The sequence below is a fragment of the Hyperoodon ampullatus genome, assembly GCF_949752795.1.
Source record: "Hyperoodon ampullatus genome assembly, chromosome: 4".
Classification (NCBI taxonomy): Eukaryota; Metazoa; Chordata; class Mammalia; order Artiodactyla; family Ziphiidae; genus Hyperoodon; species Hyperoodon ampullatus.
Genome location: NC_136917.1, coordinates 167,212,748 through 167,238,588, shown reverse-complemented (window position 1 = coordinate 167,238,588; position 25,841 = coordinate 167,212,748). Strand labels below are relative to the sequence as shown.

Genomic DNA, 25,841 nt, shown 5'->3' with positions numbered 1-25,841 from the left:
AGATCTTTCCACATCAGCTCATTCATTTTAGCCTCATTTCTATTGGGGGTGACATAGTGCCACATAGAGTGTGTGTTTCATTAGCCCGTCATCTCCATGTATAATATATTTGGGTTGTTTTCAGGCTTTTGCAGGTACAGATCCCCTGACGTACTTTTGATGTCCCTACAATGAATCCTTCTGACCGCTTTCGTTTTCTTTGAATGTGGCTGTTGTTTTCATGCCTATATTATTCAGTCCTGAATCAAAAGCACCAGCTTAGAGCGATACTTACCACACTAAAGGCAAGTGTCTTCTTTGAGGTTTTCTTGGGACCTCAGATCATTTCCTTACTTGAAGGTGGAAGTAAGATAAAAAGCCCGGAGCTCATGTCATCATGTGTCAGCACCTTGGTTCAGAGTAAGTTGAATACTTGCTCGAGGTGGGAGGTTCTGACACACCTCAGGAGCATTTCATTCATTCAGTAAATGCTTATTGAGTGTCTTGCAGACATGGGGCGCTGGGGAAAAGTTAAAAGGATGTGGTCTTTCTCCACTTGGAGCTTACCTCCCAGTGAGGAGTGGAATGTGCATGGCAGCCCAATGAGAGCATCAGAAGATGGGTAGAAAAGGGCTGAACCAAGATGTGGAGGAGAATCGGACGTGCAACAGGCAGGCTGGGGGATGGGGGCTGGAGGGTGGGAGGAAGGGCACCCCAGGCAGAGGTGCCTGCACAACCTGCAGAGGCTCGGAGGCAAGGAAACTGAGGTAGGGGTAGGGACAAGGGATGGCTCTGAGGAGAACCCAACCATGGGGACTTAGTTCAGAAGCCCTGGGTGGCACCACGCTCAGGCACTAAATGGTACCCACGGAACAGTGGTTCCCCGGTTGGTAGACTGGCCTCATGTAAGATGTTTTTGGAATATGTGGCATGACATGGTTACCAAATTTTTATTTTTCAAGCTAACAAAGAAATTAAAAAGATAACCCTAAACTTCCTATCCCTGTCATTTTTATAAAGGAAAGTAAGTTTTATGCCCAATCAAGTAGCAAAGACATAATCTTAATGAACAGTTCTTTCCAAGGAAAAAATAAAGAGTAACTATTGACGCACTTATAAATATACACTACTATGCATATGATATAATAAGTTATGTTTGGATAGGGTATGTTTACTGTGATAACATACAGCCCCAAATCTCTGGCGTTTAAAATAACCAAGTCCTGCTTCTTGTTCATTCACGCTCTTGCGTGTTGGCTGGAGGTGATGGTGAGGCTCTGGGCTCCGTGCCTGCACACACACAGGCTCAGAGAGAGACATTCCGGCTCTCAGTTTCAGGGAGAGTCAAGGCAGAAAAAGAAAAGGGAATGTGGCAGGTCCTGCACTGTCCCTTAAAACTTCTGCCTGGAACTGACACATGCCATTTTGCTTGCATTTCACCAGCCAATCAGAGAGTCCAGTCGGAGGTCAAAAATGAGTGATAAACGCAATTCTACCAGGTGGCGGGAGGAGTAGATAACGTGGGAACAGTTAGCGACGACCACAACCAATTGTCCTTGTGTTTTTGTTGTGTATCTGGTTTTTGTTGTGTGCCTTCACCAGCTCCATCCTGGCCCAGCACATACTTGGGTGAGTATGCACCCTCTACATGCCAACGATAGCATAAGTGAAAGAGAATGGAGAATGTCCATAACGACATTTTGGAAGAATCCTAAGGCTTACTCAGGACAGCAAAACACACTAGGTGGTGAGCTTCCAACTATTGATTTTTCTGCTAGACTCTGAGTTCATTTATTATTTATAGCTTGACATTATTGAGGCCACAACTCTCCACAGCAGTTCCCTTTGCCCCTTTCTAGGCGACAAAAGCCTATTCCTGGCAATTTAAGCACGTCTTAGGGCATCTTCTTAGGACCTATTGTTTCATTAATGTCTCATGAAAAATTTTAATGTCGATTACATGTTAAAATCATAATATTCTGGCCATGTTGGGTTAAATAAAATATTACATTATTAAAATAAATTTCACCCATTTCTTTTTGCTTTTCTTAACATGGCCACCAGAAAATTTTAAATATGTGGCTTACATTTGTGGCTCCCGTTATATTTCTGTTGGATAGTGCTGACTGAGAATATATAAACAACTCAGGCTGATCAATAAGAAAAAGAAGCCAATAGGAACTGGGCAGAGGACATAAATTATTCCCTGAAGAGGAAGTGAGGATGGCCAATACACATATTGATTAGATCTGCAATCTGACTGCCAGTCAGGAGAATGCAAGTTAAAAACACAATAACAGGGCTTCCCTGGTGGCACAGTGGTTGAGAGTCCGCCTGCCGATGCAGGGGACACGGGTTCGTGCCCCGGTCTGGGAGGATCCCACATGCCGTGGAGCGGCTGGGCCCATGAGCTGTGGCCACCGAGCCTGCACGTCCGGAGCCTGTGCTCCGCGATGGGAGAGGCCACAGCAGTGAGAGGCCCGCGTACTGTAAAGAATTCTAATGGTACCGAAATGGAGTGAAAAGTGAAATTAGTTCTCTGAAGTGTTCCTTCCCCAACTACCCTGTATTAATCAAGGTTCTCCAGAGAGCTAGAACCAGTAGAGAGTGTGTGTGTGGTGTGTGTGTATCTATAGACATATAGAGAGATACATGGTTAGATAGATACATATATACATATATTGATTTTTAGAGAGACACAGCTATATAGTTAGATTTATCCATAGCTGTCCATTTATATCTGTATCTCTGTATATGGGGGGATAGAGACATTTATTTTAAGGAATTGGTTCACACAATTGTGGAAGCTTGGGTGAGTCCAAAATCGGCAGGGTGGCTGGCAAGCTGGAGACCCTTGAGTCCAAGGGCAGTCTGCCAGGAGAATTCCTTCCTGCTTGCGGGGGCCAGGGGGGTCATTCTTTTTCAGTTCAGACCTTCAACTGAGTGGATGAGGCCCACCCACGTCATGGAGGGTAATCTGCTTTAGTCAGCATCGACTGATTTAAATGTTAATATCATCCAAAAAATAGTGTCACAGAAACACCTAGAGTAACGTTTGACCAAATACCTGGGTACACATAAAACTAACAGACCTCTCTTCCCCTTTCTTCTACAGAGGATGCTAATTCAGTATTTTGGTGCAATCCTTCCAGATGTTTTCTGTGCATTTGCTAGTGTGTGTGTCTGTGTGATTGTGTGTTGAGAGGTTTAACACACTTAGAGGATGATCTTCTTTCTTCTCCCTCCCTTTAATCTGTTAATGTAATAAATGATGTTGTTAGAATCCTAGTGTTATATCATCCTTTCTTCCTACAAGGAATGGGGTTTCGGTTTGTTTATCTTTGGTTTTTCCTGTACAAATGCTTACAATTTTTAAGCAGAAACATCTCAACTTTATTCTGTTATCATTGCTCTGACTTTTCCACTGTATGTAGGCTTTGAAAATTAAGGCTGTATTTCGAGGGCCTAGAGTTTCCAGCTGACCTCTAAATGGGGGCTTCCACTTGTAGGTAGCTTACTTTTTTTCCCCTTAATAATAATATTTTATTCTCATGAATGCTTTGTTTGTAATTTAAAAAATAAGCTGTCTGTGGTTTCAGGGAACCACGTGCCAGTGGGCTTCTGACGATTCAGCAGGTAGACAGTACTTTCCTTTGTGACAGGTCCTTTGCTGAATGGTCTTGGGAGGCCATGGTCAGGGGCTGCTAAAGATTGTAGCTCCCCTCCCAGCTTCCTGTCGGGGGCACCAAGATGACCCAGCCAAAACAGAGTTTAAGTTATAGCTAAACACTAGTTTTAAAAATGGAAATGTCAGCTGTTTGGAACAGATTCCCAGAAAATAGGTGATAAAGGTAATGATTTTTAGTAGTAATGGAAGTCTCTGTGGAGACTAGAGCTACTCCTTCTGTGTTCACTACCATTTTATCCTGAGCCCTTAAATTGCATTATCTATTTTTTTTCCTGATAATCTTCATTTCTGACCTAAGGTTATGCTAAGATTTCCAAGGCCACCATCAGAAGGGGCTTACTTCACATTTAGGGAAGGCTAACCTTAGGGGCTGGAAGGGGCTGTGGTTCTAGAACAGACCCCCTTTTGATTGGGGTAGGAAGAAGTGGAGGAGAAGCTGATTCCAAAAGAACCAGGAACTTCAGGAGCCCTGGAGAGCATCCCTTTATTTATTACCTGCCAAAAGGAAGTCTTCCTTTCAACCAGAATCCTTTTTTTTTTTTTTTTTTTGGCTACACCACGTAGCTTGCAGAACCTTAGTTTCCTGACCAGGCATTGAACCTGGGCCCTCAGCAGTGAAAGTGCAGAGTCCTAACCACTGGACTGCCAGAGAATTCCCTGGAATCCGTAAGTAATGGTTGGGTTGGCAGGATTGGTGAAAGTAGATGTCCTTTGAGATGTTTCTTTTTTTTTTTAATCTTTATTAGAGTATAATTGCTTTACAGTGGTGTGTTAGTTTCTGCTTTATGAGGAAGTGAATCAGTTATACATATACATATGTTCCCATATCTCTTCCCTCTTGCGTCTCCCTCCTTCCCACCCTCCCTATCCCACCCCTCCAGGTGGTCACAAAGCACCGAGCTGATCTCCCTGTGCTATGCGGCTGCTTCCCACTAGCTATCTACCTTATGTTTGGTAGTGTATATATGTCCATTCCTCTCTCTCGCTTTGTCACAGCTTACCCTTCCCCCTCCCCATATCCTCAAGTCCATTCTTTAGTAGGTCTGTGTCTTTATTCCTGTCTTACCCCTAGGTTCTTCATGACATTTTTTTCCCTTAAATTCCATATATATGTGTTAGCATATGGTATTTGTCTTTCTCTTTCTGACTTACTTCACTCTGTATGACAGACTCTAGGTCTATCCACCTCATTACAAATAGCTCAATTTCGTTTCGTTTTATGGCTGAGTAATATTCCATTGCATATATGTGCCACATCTTCTTTATCCATTCATCCGATGATGGACACTTAGGTTGTTTCCATGTCCTGGCTATTGTAAATAGAGCTGCAATGAACATTTTGGTACGTGACTCTTTTTGAATTATGGTTTTCCTTTGAGACGTTTCTGAAGGGCGGGTTTGAAATATGTGTTAAAAAACTTTCAGAATAACTCTTTCCTTTAATCCAGAAATACAGCTTCTAAGAATGTCCTCTGAGAAAATAAGAAATGATATGCACACAGCCTCAGCTCTAGGAATTTTCATTGCAGGTTTGACTCATAATAGAGAAAAACAGGAAAAAAATCTCAGAGTCCAAGAATAGGGATCCATTAAATAACTAAGATTCTGCAATATGTATGATACCCCCCAGCCACTGGAAATGTTGACACAGAATTACTTTTATTGGTAGATGTTGCTGTATATTCCTGACAAACATATAGGAAATAATCCTGTGTTTTGGTTTAAAATTTTTTTTTAAAGTGTGAGCGTGTGTGTGTGTGTGTGTGTGATTGTGTGTCTGGACTGAAAAATTTTTTTCTAATATATGTTTCTGGATTTTTTTTCTGTAGTAAATATGAGCTCCTTGTGGAATTATATAAAAAGGAAGTGGCTATATTTTGTACAACATGCCTCGTTTATAAGTCAGGAGATGATTGTAGAATACTTGAGAAATACTGTCATCCAAAGAAACTCAAAGTGAGATTGCAGCATTTACGATGTGGGGAATCCCAAGTTTTCTGGACCATTTATGCAACAGTGAGCTGACAAGTTAGCTGGGAGGATGCAGGTGTTGGTGGCAGTGACCTCTGGTTATCAGAGACACTGAAAGCTTAGAAGTAGAACCTGCCTGGGCTGACTCCATGCTTGTTTCTCCTTAAAATTAAGTTATTGTGAAACATTTCATTCTGTAGATAGAATGACCTATTTCAAAGAATGCACAAGCAGGAAGGTATTTAGATAGCCTTTACTATAGTCACAGAATTATAGAGTTCATTTTGCTGAAGTATGCATGTCAGTGTTAAAAAATGAATGGTATTCTCTAAAACTTTAAAAATTCTAATATTTGACATTTAATATATAGGGCGGGCAACTAGGATCCTTACTGAGATAAACGTGAGGGGTTGCCCATGCCCTCTCCTCGTTCCATGAACAATTACATTCTTATTAAAAATCTGGTAAAAATAGAGCTGGGCCACTGTGGGATTGCCCTAAACTTAAGGTTTGCATCCCCAAGCGCTGTTGGGTGCAGCTGGCAGGGCTCAGAGTCACTTGATTAACTCTGGATCTTGAATTCTTACTCTGGGTTGAATTTTAGGATCTCACTGAATCCTTTGTTACAAGGTGACTTAATCAGCTTGGGATGCTATAAGAAAATACTGTAAAATGGGTAGCTTAACAACAGAAATTTATTCCTCACAGTTCTGGAGGCTAGAAATCTGTGGTCAGGGTGCCAACACGTCGGGTTCTCGTCCTGCTTCCTGGTGCATGATGACCACTGTCATCACCTGTCCAGCATCTGCAGAAAAAAACACCCTGTGATGTTTTTTTTTTTCCCTGATGTCAAGCGTTGGGGTTTTCTCTGACACCAAATCCATGTTGTTTTTCCACACCAGTTCTCCAGTTCTCCGACACCAGCAGGGTGTCTAACAATTCAATTCAATTCTGACACTATCTAGAGTCAGCAAGGACCCCATGGGTTAAGGGCTCAGTCCCCCAAGACTGCCCCCAGCTCAGATGCCAGTCGCAGGACCCATGGGCCACCTTCTGCCTGATTGGCTATAAATTTGGGGTTTCCCGCAGCCCCTCCTTGGGTTCAGTAATTTGCTGGAACGACTCACAGAACTTGGGAAAGTGCTTTACATCCTGCTGCTGCTTTATTATAAAGTCTGTAACTCAGGAACAGCCAGATGGAAGAGAAGCATGGGACCAGGCATGGGGGAGGGGTGCGGGGCTTCCACGCTCTCTCCCGGCACCTCTGTGTGTTCACCAGCCCAGCAGCTTTCTGAACCCCGTTGTTTAGGATGTTATGGGGTTTCATTAAGTAGGCATGATGTGCTCAGCTATTAAATCATTGGCCATTAGTCCTTGGACTCAGTTTTCCACCCTCTCCTCCCCGCCCCAGAGGTAGAAGTAGGGGTGGGAGGGGCAGTGGAGCTGAAAGATCTAACCTTCTAATAAGCTCTCCTAGAAACCAGCCCCCATCCTGAAGCCACCCAGCACCCGCCCTCACCAAGAGTCATCTCGTGAGCACCCAAAAAACAAACTCTGAGGGTTTTAGGGGCTGTGTGCCAGGAAAGAGGGTCACCACAGCCCCACCTGGTCTCCCTGCTCCCACTCTTAGAGTCTGTTTTCCACGCAGCAGCCAGAGTTGATGCAGACTGTTGACAGCGGACCGCCCCACATGTTCCCCATCTCGCTCAGAGCAAACTCCAGTCCTGCCCTGGCCACTGAGGCCGCCTGTGGACACCAGCCTCCAGGATGGTCCCTGGGCAGCGAGCCCTGGCCTTCTGCCCACCCCTCCCCCTCCAGGTCCCCTTGGCATCTTCCCCCAGCTCCTCAGTCTGTGCCCAGCACCCCATCGCAGTGAGCCCGCCCCAGCACCTGTTCCAGACTGAGCCATGTGGACCCCGGGGCTCACAACTGCCCTGACCCAGTCTACTTCATAACACATTTACATCTTAGGTCTGTAGTTGATGCCTCTTCACCCCCTTAGAGTGGAATGCGAACACCCCGAGGGCAGGGTCTTTGTCCCTGAAGTTTCCAAGCGCAGCACCTCTCGCCCTTCTCAGCGCTCAGCACACACCTGTGAATGGACCATGGCCAGCTGCTCTAACCTGGTGCTGAGAACCGGGACTGGGTCCTCACCTCCCTCCTGCCCGTCGTGCCCAGCAGGGCAGGGGACGCACGCTGGTGTGGGGTGGTGATGCTTGCTCTTGCCCTCTGACCTGCTTCCCTCTTCATTTCTAGACCGGCCTCATTGTCGCCTGCTACCACGGCTTTGTGGATACTGTGGTGGTCTTAGCAGACTGCCCCCACGTGGACGTCAACTGGCAGGACAGCGAAGGCAACACGGCCCTCATCACGGCTGCACAGGCGGGTAAGACCCAGCTTCCCTTCCCTCCCAGGCAGTGGTGCTGGGGGCTGCACTTGACCTCGCTCCCGAGATTGACGGCAGATGGATGTCGTTGATCAGAGGTCATGCTTTACTGCTAAGAGGGACAAGGAAAGGGCTGAAGGTGGGTGACATTCTCTTTGTGTGTTTGGGACAGTGTGCTGCTGAGTCCAAGCTCATACTGCCCTCTGCATGACAGGCCAGTCAACCCAGAGGTGAGGTGTTAGGGTGAGGAACAGTGACTTTATTCAGAAAACCAGCAAACCAAGAGGATAGTGGAGGCGGACTCCCGTCCCAAAGAACTGTCTTCTGTGAGTTAGAATTCAGGCTTCTTTTATACTAAAAGGGGAGGGAGTGTGGCTGGTTGTTGGAAACTTCTTCCTGCCAGAATCCTTTGTTCTTGCAGCTGTCTGAGCAGGTCTGGTCACAATGTTCCTATAAACCTCCAACCAGACAGTTGTTGTTTTCTGTTTTGCAACTTTTTATCTCTATGTGGATGGAAACGTGTTACACCTTTAAAGGTCAGGGCCTGGAGAATGAGCTGTCCTGTATATTTCAGGCTGTAGGCAACATTCTTTTACAAATGGTGCACAGCCAGCATGACTCAGCACAGGCGACAGAGCACAACGGTGAGAACAAAAGGAATAGACCTAAGTAGGGCGTCAGGTCTGCTGTCTGTTCCAAGTGCAGTTTACGCACTAGTGCAGGACTCAGTGTGGCGCAGAGCTAGCTCTGAAACTGCCTGAGATCTTTGAACATGAAGCTGCACCAGAAAGCCAGCTCCATGTCCCCTACCCCAGAGCACTGCACCCCACCCTGTGGTCCCGGGATTCGGGAGATGCTGGTGAACTCATGAGTGGAAGAGGCACTAGTGACAGTGAATGTATAAAAGTGGACATGTTTATGAGGTAACCTTGCACTTGGCCTGGGGATGTAAAGGAAACCAGGGGCTTCTGGCGGAGAGTGTATCAGTGTAACAAGGTGAGGCTGGTGGTGAGAGCGCCTTGTAAAGGGTAAGTGAACTTCGTCCTGGGATGTTCATCTCCAGAGGGGGTCCTTACGCCAGGACTGACAAGTGCCCTGTGCACAGCTCACCTCTTCTGGAATTGTACTCGGACATTTTGGAGACAAACATGAAACTGCTTGTCCCTTCAGAACTGCACTTCCTTTGTAACCATGGTACTAACCGGGTTTGTAATAGACCACTTTCAAAATTCTTGGCCGTCAAGATTATGTTTATTGCATCATTCAGGTTCTCAGTTTCCAGCAGAGAAGCTACTTCTGGCTGAGTTAGGAAGAAAAGGCGTTTGTTTATTAAAGAAGGTGGGTCACTGTTGCTGAGAGTTGTTGAGAACCGGACTCAGGGCCGGGACGCTGCAGAAAATGCCCCAAACCACACAGCATGTTGATTCTGGAAAGGGAATTTCTGCTGCTGCCACCCAAGGGGTACTTCCCTGTCCTGTCTTGCATCACAGGCCCCTGTGTCTAATCCAGCATGGGTGACTGATTGCGGAGCCCAGGGGAAGCAGAGACTCAGCATCTTGCAGTTTTGTCCCCATAACGGGAAGTAGTCTGTGCTCACCTGCTTTTCAATCGAGAAGCCTAAGGCAGAAAACCCCCTAAACTTAGCCAGGTGTCATGGCTGTGCTCACACACGTCCACCTCATCAGGTGTCAGGGCGTGAAGCTTTCCCTCCACAGAGGCTCTCCAGACTTTGAAAGCCCAGGTACACAACGTCCTGAACAGCAAAAGAGTAAAAGAATATTGTGAGAGGCGGTCAGTGACCATGACCTTATCACTCATTACCCCCACTGGCCAAGAACCTGGCCAGGGACCAGGGGTGGTGAAGTGAAGGGCACTTCTGCCCTTGAGTAATTGTCCAGCTAAATAACCGTCTGATGGGGCTCTGATGAACAGGTGCGCTGAGAGCCTTGGCGTGAGAACACCCCATCTAGCCTGGTGTTTTGGGACAGGGGTCGTGGAGGGGGTAGGCATTGAGCTGGGCATTGCAGAGGTCAGAGGGAGGCCATGCCAGCCAATACACCACAGAGCCTCAGGACCAATAGGGAGCCAGGCATGTCTTAGGAATAGCCAAGGACCATGTGCGTCTAGGATGGGGGAGGGGTGGCCCCACGAGGAGGCAGGGCACCAGGTCATCAAGGGTCTAGATACAATGCGAGGGAATGCATTTGAATGGCGTGAGGCTGGGTGTGTGGTGACAGGGGCAAGATGATCCTGGTGGGCACAGAGGCTGTTTCAGAGAGCAGAGAAGGAGCACAGCCTAGTGGCAGAGGCTCAGGTCCTGGTGGTTGTGATGGTGGGCCATAGGGGAGAGGTGGGTCTGGGCTGGCTTTCAGCCTTCGGAACGCCAACTCAGAGGGGTGTACATGAAAGGAGTGGTGGTCGGAGAAACGTTGCCTCCATTCGGTCCCCAGGCCTTTGAAATGCTGAGCCATCTAAGTAAGAGGTCTTCATGGCAGGAGGAAAGTGTGGAGCGCCAGACTCCAGTCCCTGCCGGAACACAGAAGGGTGGCCAGGCGTTCCTGAGCAGTAGGGCCAAGGCATGGACGAGAGCACGAGTCTCATCCCGGAGTATGAGAAAGTACAGGAAGGCAAGGTTACTTATTGATTTGCGAGAGCTCTTTATGTGTGTAGGGATATCAGTGGTGGTTTAATACCCATGAGGCACTTTCTGAATTCTTGCCTATTTGAAAATGTTTTTATTTTGTTTTCACTCAGAAAATAACAACTTGTCTTTTGCTTTTTAAAAAAAATTTTTTTGTGTTGCAGAGGAATAGTCTGAATCCAGCCTGATTTTTGTCTTTGTTGATACCCTGTTTCTCAGCCTATAAAGATCTCCTGCCCCCCATCCTTGAGAAGAACCCAACCAACCACCACCCACAAAAAAAACCCCAACTGTCACTATCGTATATTTCCATTCCTGCTCTCTGTGTTTGACTCATATTAGGCATATTTTTACTTTAGGCAACACTTTTCTGTTATCTCTTTGAACACTGCATCTACCTTGCTTTGTTTTTGCTTTCTGGGGTTCCCTCTTAGGTGTAAGTTAGGTCCTCACGTCACAGCTTTCTCTCATCATTGCTTTTTTCTTTTCTATCTTTTACTCCAGGATCTGTGGAAATGCTTCATATTTCTTCATTAGTTTGTTTTTATGCTATTCATTGGGTTAAATTTATTTTTTTCTTCATGAGCATACTAACGTCTTAGCCCGTTTGGGCTGCTATTACCAAAATACCATAAATTGGGAGCTTAAACAACAGAAATTTATTTCTTACAGTTTTGGAGGCTGGAAGTCCAAGGTCAAGGTGCTGGGCCATTTGGTTCCTGGCACGCATGTGGCATCTTCCTGCTGTGTCCTTGTACAGTGGAGAGAGCAAGATCCAGGTCTCTGGTGTCTCCTCTTATAAGGACACCAGTCCTGTTGGATCAGGCACCACTCTTCTGACCTCATTTAACCTTAAGTTACCCGCACAAAGGCTCCATCTCCAAGTACAGTCACGCTGGGGGCTCGGGGCTTCAACATAGGCATTTGGAGGAATACAACGGTTAGTCCATAATGCTCATCTTTAAGCAGAGCCTGTGCTTCCCTGAACTGGTTTATTTAAGTCAAGGATGGCACAGGTCCTTTCAAGGTTAGAGAGAGGCCCAGCAAAGGGAGAAGGAAAGGGCTCCATGTGCTTTCCAGGCTCCGGGTCTGAGGCCTAGGGTGCAGAGGGAGAAATCCAGGCGGGGCTCAGGGCAGTCACAGCAGCGGCTCCCGTCCCTGGGCTGCAGGCGTGCGGTGGGGCAGCGGTCTGTGCCGGCCAAGTTGAGCCCCACACACCCCTACCTGGTGTCGTTTCTGCTGGCCGCAGGAGCTGGGCGTGGGAGCACCTCAGGTCTCCTGCTTGGCTCGTGTGCCTGGGCGTTGGAAATGGCATCAGTGGGTCGCCGTGCATCCCCGCAGCCCCCGTTTTTCCCTGGGGCACCGCTGGAGTTGCCCCAGGTCTATTCAAACACATGTAATGCACAGACTCATAGACTTAAAGAATGAACTTATAGCTACCAGGGGGGAAGGGTGGGGAGAAGGGATAGTTAGGGAGTTTGGGACTGACACGTACACGCTGCTATATTTAAGATGGATAACCAACAAGGACCTACTGTACAGCACAGGGAACTCTGCTCAATGTTATGTGGTAGCTTGGGTGGGAGGGGAGTTTGGGAGAGAATGGATACATGTATATGCATGGCTGAGTCACTGGAAACTCTCACAACTACCCTAATATAAAATTAAAAGTTAAAAACAAAAACAAAACCCTGTAATGCCCCATCCTTCCCTACAGCTGGCTCCTGTCTCCACTGCCTCCGACAGAAATTCCTTTCTGGAATTCTGGCCAGTGGATGGTGTCCTTCTGTGGTTTCTAGTACCGATAAGGCTTCTCCCTATTGCTTTGGTCATGGGCAGGAAACTGGGACAGGGGACAAGACTCCTGTGTTCATGGCCCTCCTGCTGTGACCTCAAGAGCGCTGGTGGTCCCCGGTGGAGCCTTCCCTCCAGACAGAGTTAGACTGGAGGGCAGTTGGCAGGACTCACGTGGCTGGGGTGTGTTTAAGTATACGGGTACCAGAGGTGAGGGTGTGGCAGGGGGGCGGGGAGGTGACCCAGACCGGGTCGTGCAGGAGGCTGGCAACGTGGTGGCCGTCCTGGGTGCTTTCTCCACTCAGCCTTGCTGATGTTCTTATAAGCTGATTGTAAAAAATGATACACAATGTTTGGAGAAAAACAACACATAAGCAATTAAACACATAAAGCAATTAAACTTAAGGGTGAAGATCTCTTAGCTCCGCGCTCTTAGTTCTTTCCCATTTTACTTTCTAGAGGTAGTAACCATTGTTAACGACTGGATGCGTAGATAAGTTCTTTTCCATCTTCTTTTATAGAAACAAAATATTGTAACGTATTTTCTCTTTTTCCTGGCTTCCATGATCCTCGGCCTATTGACTGATTCGTCCAAGTTCTGTCTGTAGTGTCTGTTTCTTAACCACTCTCACCTCTGCGTGGCCTCCGCTCCCCCCACGGGGCCTCTGAGCCCTGGGACACCCACCCAGGCCTTCGGTGGTGGGGGAGGCTTCCTGGTTCTGCCCACCAAAGCTTTAGGATTGAATTGTTTAGGGGTAGGGGAAGGAGGGAGAGTATGGTTCTTGTGCTACTTTAAAAGAAGTCCAATTAAAAAGCATTTCCTTCTTTCTCTTAATTGCTTCCATGTAAGGAAGCGATTTTTCCCTAATTTATTGCCGCAGGTGGAGGTCATGCCCTCACGGGGCTGCTTCCCTCTCTGAGAGCACCATGACCTTAGAGCACAGCCTGGTCCTCAGCCTTGAGCTTGTTACTGAACCAAACATGGGTCCACTCGCCCACAGGCAGTAAAGCCAGTGTCCTGACACCAGGTGTGGTGGAGGAGCGGGCAGCGTTTATTGCAGGCACCAAGCAAGGAGTCCGGGCAGTTAGTGTTTAAAAGGCCCGAACTCCCCAGAGGCCTTCACGGAGAGGTTTTTAAAGGCAGGGTGAGGGAAGGGGCTGTGGGGTGTGTGATCAGCTTGTGGACGCTCTTCTGATTGGCTGGTGGGAAGTAACTGGGAATCAGCATCATCAACCTTCTGGTTCCGACCCGTCTGGGGGTCTACATGCCTGTGGGCAGCATACAGTTAACTTCTCCCACCTGGTGGGGACTTCGGTATCTGCAAAACAGCTTAAAGAACATGGCTCAGATTCTATCGTCTATAGCCCTTGAGGAGGAACTCAAGGGCCTTGAGTTTGTTTAATGGCTAAACCATTATTAATTTGTCTTGCTTGCCTGTTTTCCTTTGTTTCTGCATTTTCTCACTTCTCTGATTAAATTTGTTCTTTGGAACTCGGGGGAGGCCTACAAGGCTAAAGTTTTTCTACCAACAAGAGGCAGGCAGAGGACACAGCGGGTGGTGGTCCTGTCCCGTGAAGGCCTCATAGGGTCCTGCTCGGTTATAAGCGGGATCGCTATCACCCACAAGTGGATAATCTATGTTTTAACCCAGATCTGGTTAAAACACAGATTTCTGGGCCCCGCTTCTGGAGTTCTGGATTGTGTAGGTCTGGGGTGGGGCTCGAGAGCGTGCCTTTCAGTGAGTTCCCCGGTGATGCTGATGCCGCTGGTCTGGGGACCTCACTCTGAGAACTGGGGCTTTAAATGTTCCTACACCGAATGGTGACCCAGGGTGCCTGTCAGTGGGTATAAGAGCCGGGGGTGTGGTGGGATAGTTCATGGACCCGGGTGAGATGTCGGAGGGACACAGAGCTGTCACTAAATCAAAGGGAGAATAAAGGAAAGCAACTGAGCATCTGCTCATGACTTTCATGTACTGTTTGACCAAAGAGAGGCTGTTTGGGCTTTCAGCTGATAGAATCAAATGATGTCCCTTTTTTTTTTTTTTTTTTTTTTTTTATAATAGTGTTTATTTTTACTTGTTGACAGTTTGCTTTATCTATTTATTTATTTTTGGCTGTGTTGGGTCTTCGTTTCTGTGCGAGGGCTTTCTCTAGTTGTGGAGAGCGGGGGCCGCTCTTCATCGTGGTGCGCGGGCCTCTCACTATCGCGGCCTCTCTTGTTGCGGAGCACAGGCTCCAGACGCGCAGGCTCAGTAATTTTGGCTCACGGGCCCAGTCGCTCCGCGGCATGTGGGATCCTCCCAGACCGGGGCACGAACCCGCGTCTCCTGCATCGGCAGGCAGACTCTCAACCGCTGCGCCACCAGGGAAGCCCCTGATGTCCCTTTTTAATCCAATTCCATAACCAGCTTTATTTATTTGATGATGTCTTAATTCCAAAAGTTGTCTAGTAATACATGCTTACAGTGAAAAATCACCACAGAAGTATTATTATATTAAAAAAAGAAGTCCGTTTTCACTCTCCCCAATTCTCTCATTGACTGACCACGTTCCAGCTGGTTACATTTCCAGAACTCACTCTCTCTCCCTTTAAACACAAAGGGTGTGCACGCACCTTTTATTTACGTGAATGGGGTAATTCTGTAGAGACTGTGATTTTAATTTTTTTCACTCAGTCTATCTAGGAGATCTTTCCGTGTAGACTTGTGCACACGAGATTTCCCTGCCTCTTACAGCAGCACACCCGAGTGATGGTGTGTTCGGGGCCGTGTCCCCCGAGTCCAGTAACTGAGACAGTTCAGTAAGCCATGGGTCATCCATTCTATACAAGATCCTCTTTTAAAACAAATATTTATTCAGCAGTCACTTCACGTCCAAGGGCTGTGCTAAGTGCTGGGTCTACAGGGCGGGTAAGGGCACACGTAACCCCATCTCCCAAATTTAAAGTCTAGTGCGCACGGGTTTCTGAATGAGGCTGTTTCAGACCACGCTGGAGTGGAGCCCTTTGTGTTGACGGGGTGGGGAGGAGGGGCGCATCTCTGAGGAGGGCGAACCTGTCAGCATCCCGGCCGGAAACAGGTGGAGCGGCAATATGTGCTCAGAGTCAAAGCTGAGGAATGGGTAAGGGAACTGTGAGTAGAGGTGGCGGCAGAGCTCAGGGGCAGGCCCTGGAGACAGAGAGAGCCCGGGCGGGCTGCCCCCAGGAGCTGGGACCTGGGACACCTGAGCCCCTCGAGGAGGGAGGTGGGCAGGGGACAGGGTCTCATACCCGCCCTCCTTCCACCGGGCCCCTGCTCAGTCACACCTGAGACTTCAGGGTTAAGGAACCCGGCAGGTGTGGTCTGTGGCGGTCAGAGCAGGGCAGAGAAGGAAAGAGAAGAAATGCACGGATAGATTCTTAGAACCCAACCTCTTCATCAAAGGACGCACACCTTTTAAATGTGCACATTTATGTTGCCCCTGCCGAGTGGCCTTTAGGAAAAGCTGTACCAATTTATATTTCCCACCACGTTCCCAAGGACTGAGAGTTTGTCAACTCAAAATGGACTTCGCTTGCTGTTTGTGTTTCCTTGATTCCTATTGGAGCCTAGGATCTGCTATGGTGCTTTTGGGTGCAATCTACTGAATACCCAACAAAACAAACTTCAACGATGAGGAAACAGTCTTCTCTTGCAACATGATGTGTTTGAAGTCAACAGTTGGGGGGGTGCTTCATTGCATGGCTTCCTGATATCAGGACCTTCTCAGAAATGCTCTTGACCTTTTGTCTCATGGTCCCAAGATGGCCTGGCAGCTCCAAGCAGCGTGGCTTCACGTTACAACACAGGAGGCTTCAGGAAGGAGGAACAAAATCCCTGTCCATGTTCTGTTCTCTAAGACAGGAAAACATCTCCAGAAGCCGCCAGCACAGCTTCAGTTACATCTGCCAGGGTTGCATCACACACCCTGCCCCAGGCAGAACAAATCGCTGGCCAGGGCGGTGGAGTGACCTCAGTCAACTTTGGCCCCCGCAGAATCTGTGTGGTTAAGGAAAACTGTAAAGCGATCACATGTTTCTATTATTTGATATCACAGCTGTGTAGCTCGTCTGAGAGTCGGGAGTGTAAATGAGGGTGCGAATGCCTGGGTCTGCCTGGCCGTGTTCTCTGCGAAGTCTCACCTCCTCAGGTCCTTATGCAGAATAAAGATAGAGCTGAATCTAAATTAGGCCTTTACCATGGAGAGGATATATGAAAATAGAGCCTCAAATAATCCCTAAATCTCATTCAGCCAGTAATTTCAACTTCTACCTTACTTCCCCTAACAAAAGTATAAAGTAGGATATAACCAAAGAAATGAATTACACGCCGGGGGGATGGCGTTAGGTGTTTACTTTCTCCCTTTCTTCTTCCTTTCTTGAACAGAAGAGCAGAAGTAAGATGAAGTGAGAAAACTGCAGGGGTCCTTCTGAACTGGTGATATCAAGCTGGTTCAGTACAAGTAACCTCTGGTGCATCCTTAAAACTTGTTATTCCTTGAACTTATCTTTAAGATTTTGGAGGAAAGGCACTGAGGGCCAGCCTGGCATTATTCATGTCACTTGTTTGCTGAGGACAGGCTGGCAGGCTCAGGCTACCTGTGTGTGTTCTGACTTGTGAACTGGATTTGGGGAGTGTCCCACTTCAGAGGAGAATGTATGACTTGGCCTGAGGCAGGCCAACGCCTCTTCATTGTATTTATCTTATTATCACTACAGCCGATCAGGATGTCTAGTCTGACTTCATTGTGATTTTTATGGATTTTTGAAATGGTTTCCTTTTACTCGGTTTCTACTGTTTTAAGTACATTAGAACTTGGCACGTCTCTGAGGTTTCCTAGCATCGCCTCGTCTTTTCCCATAAACTCCATTTTTTGGAGCCTTTCTGATTGAGCACAGCAACGCCACCTCCTTCGCAGCAGCTGGCCCTGCTTCTCAGTCAGACAAGAGGAAAGCCTGTCTGTGCTGCCCGCCCTGTGCTCCCCCTGTGCATTTTCCCCTCCTCTGGATGGGGACGAGGAATCCGTTCTCTTCCTCAGTGCTGCTGGGACCTGATATTTCCAATCAACAGTTCCCTCTACTGGCCTGGTTTGGAAAAGTATATTTTGAGTACCTGGTGTCAGACCAATCAATATTTAGACAACCCTAATTCCATTTCTAGGTCTGCACAGGTTTATTGTCTGTTTCCTTTCCTTGAATAAAGGAATAAACAAGACGTTTAGCCCATCATTGGTACCCAATTACATGTTGAATTAATAATTGTGATGGCCATGTAATCTTAGTTAATGTGGGTTATGGCTTGAAAATTAGCAACCTTTTTGATAAGTGAATTTTTTCAAGGGAGAAGTAGGAATCCTTCCGCCTTTTTACGTACTAAGTATTTATTGAGCTTGCAGTCAGTTGGAAGTTTTGAACTTATGAGCAAGAGCGGTGGCTGTGGGAATCCACGGCCACATGGAAATGTGGACCATGAGGCATCATGGTTCAGGTGCCTAATCCAGGCTTGGGGGACCAGGGCAGAGCTTCCAGTGGAAGGGAAGGCTCATCAGGTAACTGGGTAGAAAGCAAAGAAAGAGTATACCGGGGGGCGGGGGAGCTAGCCTGGTGCAAAGGCCACCAGATTAGAGAAAGTGTGGTACACGGCTGAATTAAAAAGAGAGTTATGATTAAAGTGTCGAGGAGAAGGGCATTGGTGCAAGAGCTGAGGATGAAGAGGGGATATAGGAGAGGAAAAATAACCTTCTCTCTACCCTTCTGGGTTCCCACCTGAGACCCCTGTAATAAAAGACTAACAAGAGAGGACCAGACATCTATAAACACACATGTATAAATGGGGGACACCCAGGGAAAAATGAATGACTCAAGGAAGTGGCTTAGAACTCTGGCTTATATGTCATCTTCCATAAAGAGCAATACGTTTGTGGAGAAATGACGGGACAAGGGAAAGCAGTTTTTGAAGAGTTCTCATCACAAAGAAGAAAAACCATCCCCCCTTTTTGGTACCTATATGAGATGATGGATGTTAACTAAACTTACTATGGTAATGTTTCACAATATATGTAAATCAAATCATTATGCTGTACACCTTAATTTAACACAGTGATATATGTTAATTATATCTCAGTAAAACTGGGGAAACATAAAGGAATAAAATAAGAAAATTTATGTCCTGCTTTTAGGCAAATGGGGGAGGGCAGGGAACTTTTCTTGTAATTGCTTCTTCTCTGTTGCCTCCAGCTCAAAATAAATGTCAAAGTTGCATGTTTTGAGGTGGCATATTCTGCTACCCTTCAGAGAGCAGGGTCATATAAAAAAGGAGCTAGCTGGTTAAAGAGTTGAGACTTCATCTAAAGAGTAGAAACCATGAAGGGTTTTAAGTAGTAGTTGTGTTGGTCAGAAGAGTTTCTTGCTGATAGTGTGGAGAATGGGGCAGAAATCGGACCAGAAAGTCCAGGTAGGAGAGGGGTGGACCCCAGGAAGGATGTGGTGGCCCTCATCCAGGTTAGAAGTGGGGATGGAGAAACACGGACAGGTTTGGAAGATGTTTAAGAGGTGGCATTGGCAGAATTCCATGATACTTGGATGGGGAAGGGGTAGGGGAGGGTTGAAGAGAAAGCCCAGATTTCTGTCTTGGGCACCTCTGCCAGTTACTGGTGGTATTCATCATTGAATAAGGAATGTGGGTGGGAGGAGCAGGTTTGGAAGGAACATGTTTTGGGTTTGATGTGTTGAGTTTGCTTTGTTGGTGGGATGCCCAAGATGAAATATCCAGTAGACAGATATTTAGGTAAGAAACTCAGAAAGAAAGATTAGCTAGCAATAAGTGATCCAGAAGTTTTAGGATGATGACTTGATCCATGAGAGGGGATAGGATCACCAAGGGAGAGTGTAGGGGATGAGAAGAGGGCTTAGTCATACATCTGAGGAACAGTGGCATTTCAGAAAGCAGAGAGCAGAAGAATTCACAAAGAAAATTGAGTGGCTGGAGAGACAGGAAGAAAAGCAGAAGGGTGAGCTATCAGGACATTTGCAGAAAGTGTTTCAAAAGAATGGAACCAGCAAGTGGTAAATGCTACAGAGATGCCTAGTAAGATGGGAACTGACTAGTAACCATTGGATATTGCTACAAGACAGTCATTGGGGAATGATGGAAGACGGTTTCAGGAGAATTGGTGGGGGGTATAAGTAGCAAGAGTGAGAGTAGAGGTCTCTGGAAGTTAGACTGAAAAGGAGTCAGATGATTGGTGGTGGGTGGCGGAAATACAAAGACAGGTCCATGGGGATTATCGTTGGTCACGGCAATGAACTGGATGTTTATGTCTTCCCTCCAAATTAATATGTTGAATCGTAATCCCCAAGTGTTGGTAATAGGAGGTGGGGCTTTGGGGAGGTAATTAGGTCCTGAGGGTGGAGCCCTCATGAACAGAGTTAGTGCTTTAATACAATAGACTCCAGAGAGCTCCCTCACCCTCCTTCCATGTGAGGACACAGCGAGAAGACACCCTATGAACCAGGAAGCGGGCTCTCACCAGACACTGCATCTGCTGGCATCTTGACCTTGAACTTCCCAGCCTCCAGAACTGTGAGAAATAAATGTTTGTTGTTTAAGCCACTCAGCCAATGGCAGTTTCTTACAGCAGCTTGAATGGACTAAGACAGTCATATATATTTTAAGATAGGAGATCCTTGAGCATGTATACCAGCTTACTGCTGCATGACAACCCCCAGACTCTAGTCTAAAATATGTTTATAGTTGATGCATCTGCGGATGGGCTGGGGATCAGCTGATCTAGACTTTGCTGTGTGTCTGTGGGTGAGCTGGACCATTCAGCCGGGTCTGCTCCGCTCCGTGCATTTCTCATCCTCTACCTGGGACCATTGTATCAGCCTGGCACGTTCTTCTTAGGGAGATAGCTGAGGCACAAGTGTAGAAGGAGTCCCATCAGTGAGTGTGTGTCAAGCTTCTGTTGGCATCATGCCTGTAGATGTCCTGTGAGCCAACGTTCTTCTTGACAGAAGGACTTTGAAGCCACGTGGCAGAAGGCAAGGTGAGGAATTTAGGCCGTTAATACAATCTGGTGGGAATGAATTTGCAAGGCGGGAGGGGTTGAAGAGAAAGAGGAAGTAGTTTGTAGCACAAATATATTCCCCAGAAGTAGATGGGGAATCTTTAAAGCACTGCAAGGGGAGGAGAGATTGGCATCTTTAAATAGGAGAAGAAACGCCCTCCTTTCCACTAAGAGGGATGTGGGGAAGTTCTGGGGGTGGTGGGGGAAAGTTGAGGGGGTTCCCTTGTGGTTTCCGTTCCCTCTATGAAGTAGGTGTGTCATCTCCTGGGAGAGGGGTTTTCTGTGAGGTAGGTGACTTAAGAGTGGGAAAGTTTAAAATTCCCCCTTTGGGGTTTGGGGGATTGTTGCTCAGTGGAAATCAAAAGTGGATATGACGCTTCTAAGAACACGTAGATATTAACCTTTTTTCTTTAAAACCATGACAATGAACCGAAGGGAGCTTTCCTTTTCTTTGGTAACACAGATAGCTTGAAAGATAGTCCAGCTTGGCTACCATGGACTTCTATCCCCCGTACACTTTCAGAGAAAATGCCATTGGCCATCCAAAGCGAAGCCAGAACCCTGGGGCTGGGGTGGTACCAGGAATCATCTTTGACTTTTCTCTTGCTGTTACTTGGCTCAGCCCAATAATCACCAAGACCTGTCCATTCACTTCGCTCTGAGTCAACAACTCCTCTCTACCCTCCGGCTCTCCCTGGGGGCTGGCCACCATCTCCTCTGTCCATTGCACACCCACTCGGTGATCACCCCGCCTCCCCCACCACTGGTGAGACTTGTGGACGGTGTGGACGGGATCCACACCCGGCAGCCAGTCAAGAACCATCGTCCCTACCTTGCAGTCTTACCGAGTGGCCCTAGCCTAGATCTCCCTTTCATAAGATGAACTTTTGATTTTAGAATAGTTCAGACTTACAGAAAAACTGTAAAGATTGTGCAGAGAATTCCCGTATACCCCACACCTGGTTTCCCCTGTCGTTAGGCTCTTACACTAGGATGATACCTTGCACAAAACAAATAAACCCATATCGATGCATTTTTTTGAATTTTATTTTATTTTTTTTATACAGCAGGTTCTAATTAGTTATCTGTTTTATACATATTAGCGTATACATGTCAATTCCAATCTCCCAATTCATCACACCCCCACCCCCACCTCTGCTTCCCCCCTTGGTGTCCATACATTTGCTCTCTACATCTGTGTCTCTATTTCTGCCTTGCAGACTGGTTCATCTGTACCTTTTTTCTAGATTCCACATATATGTGTTAATATACGATATTTGTTTTTCTCTTTCTGACTGACTTCATTCTGTATGACAGTCTCTAGGTCCATCCATGTCTCTACAAATGACCCAATTTCGTTCCCTTTTATGGCTGAGTAATATTCCATTGTATATATGTACCACATCTTCTTTGCCCATTCGTCTGTTGATGGGCATTAAGGTGGCTTCCATGACCTGGCTATTGTAAATAGTGCTGCAACAAACATTGGGGTGCATGTGTCATCTGGAATTATGGTTTTCTCTGGGTCTATGCCTAGTAGTGGGATTGCTGGGTCATATGGTAGTTCTGTTTTTCGATTTTTAAGGAACCTCCATACTGTTCCCCATAGTGGCTGTATCAATTTACATTCCCACCAACAGTGCAAGAGGGTTCCCTTTTCTCCACACCTTCTCCAGCGTCTGTTGTTTGTAGATTTTCTGGTGATGCCCATTCTAACTGGTGTGAGGTGATACCTCATTGTAGTTTTGATTTACATTTTTCTAATAATTAGCGATGTTGAGCAGCTTTTCATGTGCCTCTTGGCCATCTGTAGGTCTTCTTTGGAGAAATGTCTATTTAGGTCTTCTGCCCATTTTTGGATTGGGTTGTTTGTTTTTCTAATATTGAGCTGCATGAGCTGTTTATATTTTTTGGAGATTAATCCTTTGTCCATTGATTGGTTTGCAAATATTTTCTCCCATTCTGAAGGTTGTCTTTTCATCTTGTTTATAGTTTCCTTTGCTGTGCAAAAGCTTTGAAGTTTCATTAGGTCCCATTTGTTTATTTTTGTTTTTATTTCCATTATTCTAGGAGGTGGATCGAAAAAGATCTTGCTGTGACTTATGTCAAAGAGTGTTCTTCCTATGTTTTCCTCTGAGAGTTTTATAGTGTCCGGTCTTAAATTTAGGTCTCTAATCCATTTTGAGTTTTTTTTTTTTTTGTATGGTGTTAGGGAGTGTTCTAATTTCATTCTTTTACATGTAGCTGTCCAGTTTTCCCAGCACCACTTATTGAAGAGGCTGTCTTTTCTCCATTGTATATTCTTGCCTCCTTTGTCAGATTAGTTGACCATAGGTGTGTGGGTTTATCTCTGGGCTTTCTATCCTCTTCCATTGATCTATCTTTCTGTCTTTGTGCCAGTACCATACTGTCTTGATTACTGTAGCTTTGTAGTATAGTCTGAAGTCAGGGAGCCTGATTCCTCCAGCTCCGTTTTTCGTTCTCAAGATTGCTTTGGCTATTCGGGGTCTTTTGTGTTTCTACACAAATTGTAAAATTTTTTGTTCTAGTTCTGTGAAAAATGCCATTGGTAATTTGATAGTGATTGCATCGAATCTGTAGATTGCTTTGGGTAGTATAGTCATTTTCACAATATTGATTATTCCAATCCAAGAATGTGGTATATCTCTCCATCTGTTTGTGTCATCTTTGATTTCTTTCATCAGTGTCTTATAGTTTTCTGAGAGCAGGTCTTTTACCTCCTTAGGTAGGTTTATTCCTAGATATTTTATTCTTTTTGTTGCAATGGTGAATGGGATTCTTTCCCTAATTTCTCTTTCTGATCTTTTGTTGTTGGTGTATAGGAATGCCAGAGATTTCTGTGCATTAATTTGGTATCCTGCAACTTTACCAAATTCATTGATTAGCTCTAGTAGCTTTCTGGTGACATCTTTAGGATTCTCTATGTATAGTACCATGTCAAACAGTGACAGCTTTAATTCTTCTTTTCCAATTTGTATTCCTTTTATTTCGTTTTCTTCTCTGATTGCCATGGCTAGTACTTCCAAAACTATGTTGAATAATAGTGGTGATAGTGGACATCCTTGTCTTGTTCCTGATCTTAGAGGAAATGCTTTCAGTTTTTCACCCTTGAGAATGATGTTTGCTGTGGGTTTGTCATATATAGCCTTTATTATGCTGAGTTAGGTTCCCTCTATGCCCACTTTCTGGAGAGTTTTCATCATAAATGGGTGTTGAATTTTGTCAAAAGCTTTTTCTCCATCTACTGAGATGATCATATGGTTTTTCTTCTTCAATTTGTTAATATGGTGTATCACATTGATTGATTTGCATATATTGAAGAATCTTTGCATCCCTGGGATAAATCCCACTTGATCATGGTGTATGATCCTTTTAATGTGTTGTTGGATTCTGCTTGCTAGTATTTTGTTGAGGATTTTTGCGTCTATATTCATCAGTGATATTGGTCTGTAATTTTCTTCTTTTGTAGTATCTTTGTCTGGTTTTGGCATCAGGGTGATGGTGGCCTTGTAGAATGAGTTTGGGAGTGTTCCTTCCTCTGCAATTTTTTGGAAGAGTTTGAGAAGGATGGGTGTTAGCTCTTCTCTAAATGTTTCATAGAATACTCCTGTGAAGCCATCTGGTCCTGGACTTTTGTTTGCTGGAAGGTTTTTAACCACAGGTTCAATCTTATTAGTTGTGATTGGTCTGTTCATGTTTTCTATTTCATCCTGATTCAGTCTTGGCAGGTTATAGCTTTCTAAGAATTTGTCCATTTCTTCCAGGTTGTCCACTTTATTGGTATAGAGTTGCTTTTAGTAGTCTCTTAGGATGCTTTGTATTTGTGCAGTGTGTGTTGTAACTTCTCCTGTTTCATTTCTAATTTTATTGACTTGAGTCTTCTCCCTCTTTTTCTTGATGAGTGTGGCTAATGGTTTATCAATTTTGTTTATCTTCTCAAGGAACCAGGTTTTAATTTTATTGATCTTTGCTATTTTCTTTGTTTCTATTTCATTTATTTCTGCTCTGATCTTTATGATTTCTTTCCTTCTACTAACTTTGGGTTTTGTTTGTTCTACCTTCTCTAGTTCCATTAGGTGTAAGGTTAGATTGTTTATTTGAAATTTTTCTTGTTTCTTGAGATAGGATTGTATTGCTATAAACTTCCTTCTTAGAATGGCTTTTGCTGCATCCCATAGGTTTTGGATTGTCGTGTTTTCATTGTCATTTGTCTCTAGGTATTTTTTGATTTCCTCTTTGATTTCTTCAGTGATCTCTTGGTTATTTAGTAATGTGTTGTTTAGCCTCCATGTGTTCGTGTTTTTTTTACTTTTTTCCCCCCTGTAATTGATTTCTAATCTCATAGCGTTGTGGTCGGAAAAGATGCTTGATATGATTTCAATTTTCTTAAATTTACTGAGGCTTGATTTGTGACCCAAGATGTGATCTATTCTGGAGAATGTTCCATGTGCACTTGAGAAGAAAATGTAATCTGTTGTTTTTGGATGGAATGTCCTATAAATATCAATTAAATCTGTCTGGTCTATTGTGTCATTTAAAGCCTGTGTTTCCTTATTAATTTTCTGTCTGGATGATCTGTGCATTGGTGCAAGTGAGGTATTAAAGTTCCCCACTATTGTGTTACTGTCCATTTCCTCCTTCATAGCTGTTAGCATTTGCCTTATGTACTGAGGTGCTCCTATGTTGGGTGCATATGTATTTATTACTGTTATGTCTTCTTCTTGGACTGATCCCTTGATCATTACATAGTGTCCTTCCTTGTCTCTTGTAACATTCTTTATTTTAATGTCTATTTTATCTGATATGCGAATTGCTACTCCAGCTTTCTTTTTATTTCCATTTGCATGGAATGTTTTTCCATCCCCTCACTTTCAGTCTGTATGTGTCCCTAGGTTTGAAGTGGGTGTCTTGTAGACAGCATATATATGGGTCTTGTTTACGTATCCATTCAGCAAGCCTGTGTCTTTTGGTTGAAGCATTTAATCTGTTCACGTTTAAGGTAATTATCGATATGTATGTTCCTATTACCATTTTCATAATTATTTTGGGTTTGTTTTTGTAGGTCTTTTTCTTTTCTTGTGTTTCCTGCCTAGAGAATTTCCTTTAACATTTGTTGTAGAGCTGGTTTGGTGGTGCTGAATTCTATTAGCTTTTGCTTGTCTGTAAAGCTTTTGATTTCTCCGTCAAGTCTGAATGAGATCCTTGCTGGGTAGAGTGATCTTGGTTGTAGGTTCTTCCCTTTCATTACTTTAAATATATTTTGCCAGTCCCTT

The 25,841-nt window shown here is 45.3% G+C and overlaps 1 protein-coding gene across 1 annotated transcript in view; it reads left to right on the top strand.

The window, feature by feature from the left end:
- Positions 1-25,841, top strand: part of ANKRD33B (ankyrin repeat domain 33B) — a gene marked incomplete at both ends in the record, with an annotated part of 91,704 nt that overhangs the window by 42,634 nt on the left and 23,229 nt on the right. Inside the window, 1 exon segment of the mRNA XM_079703848.1 lies at positions 7,895-8,024. Coding sequence (XP_079559974.1) covers positions 7,895-8,024 — 130 coding nt within the window.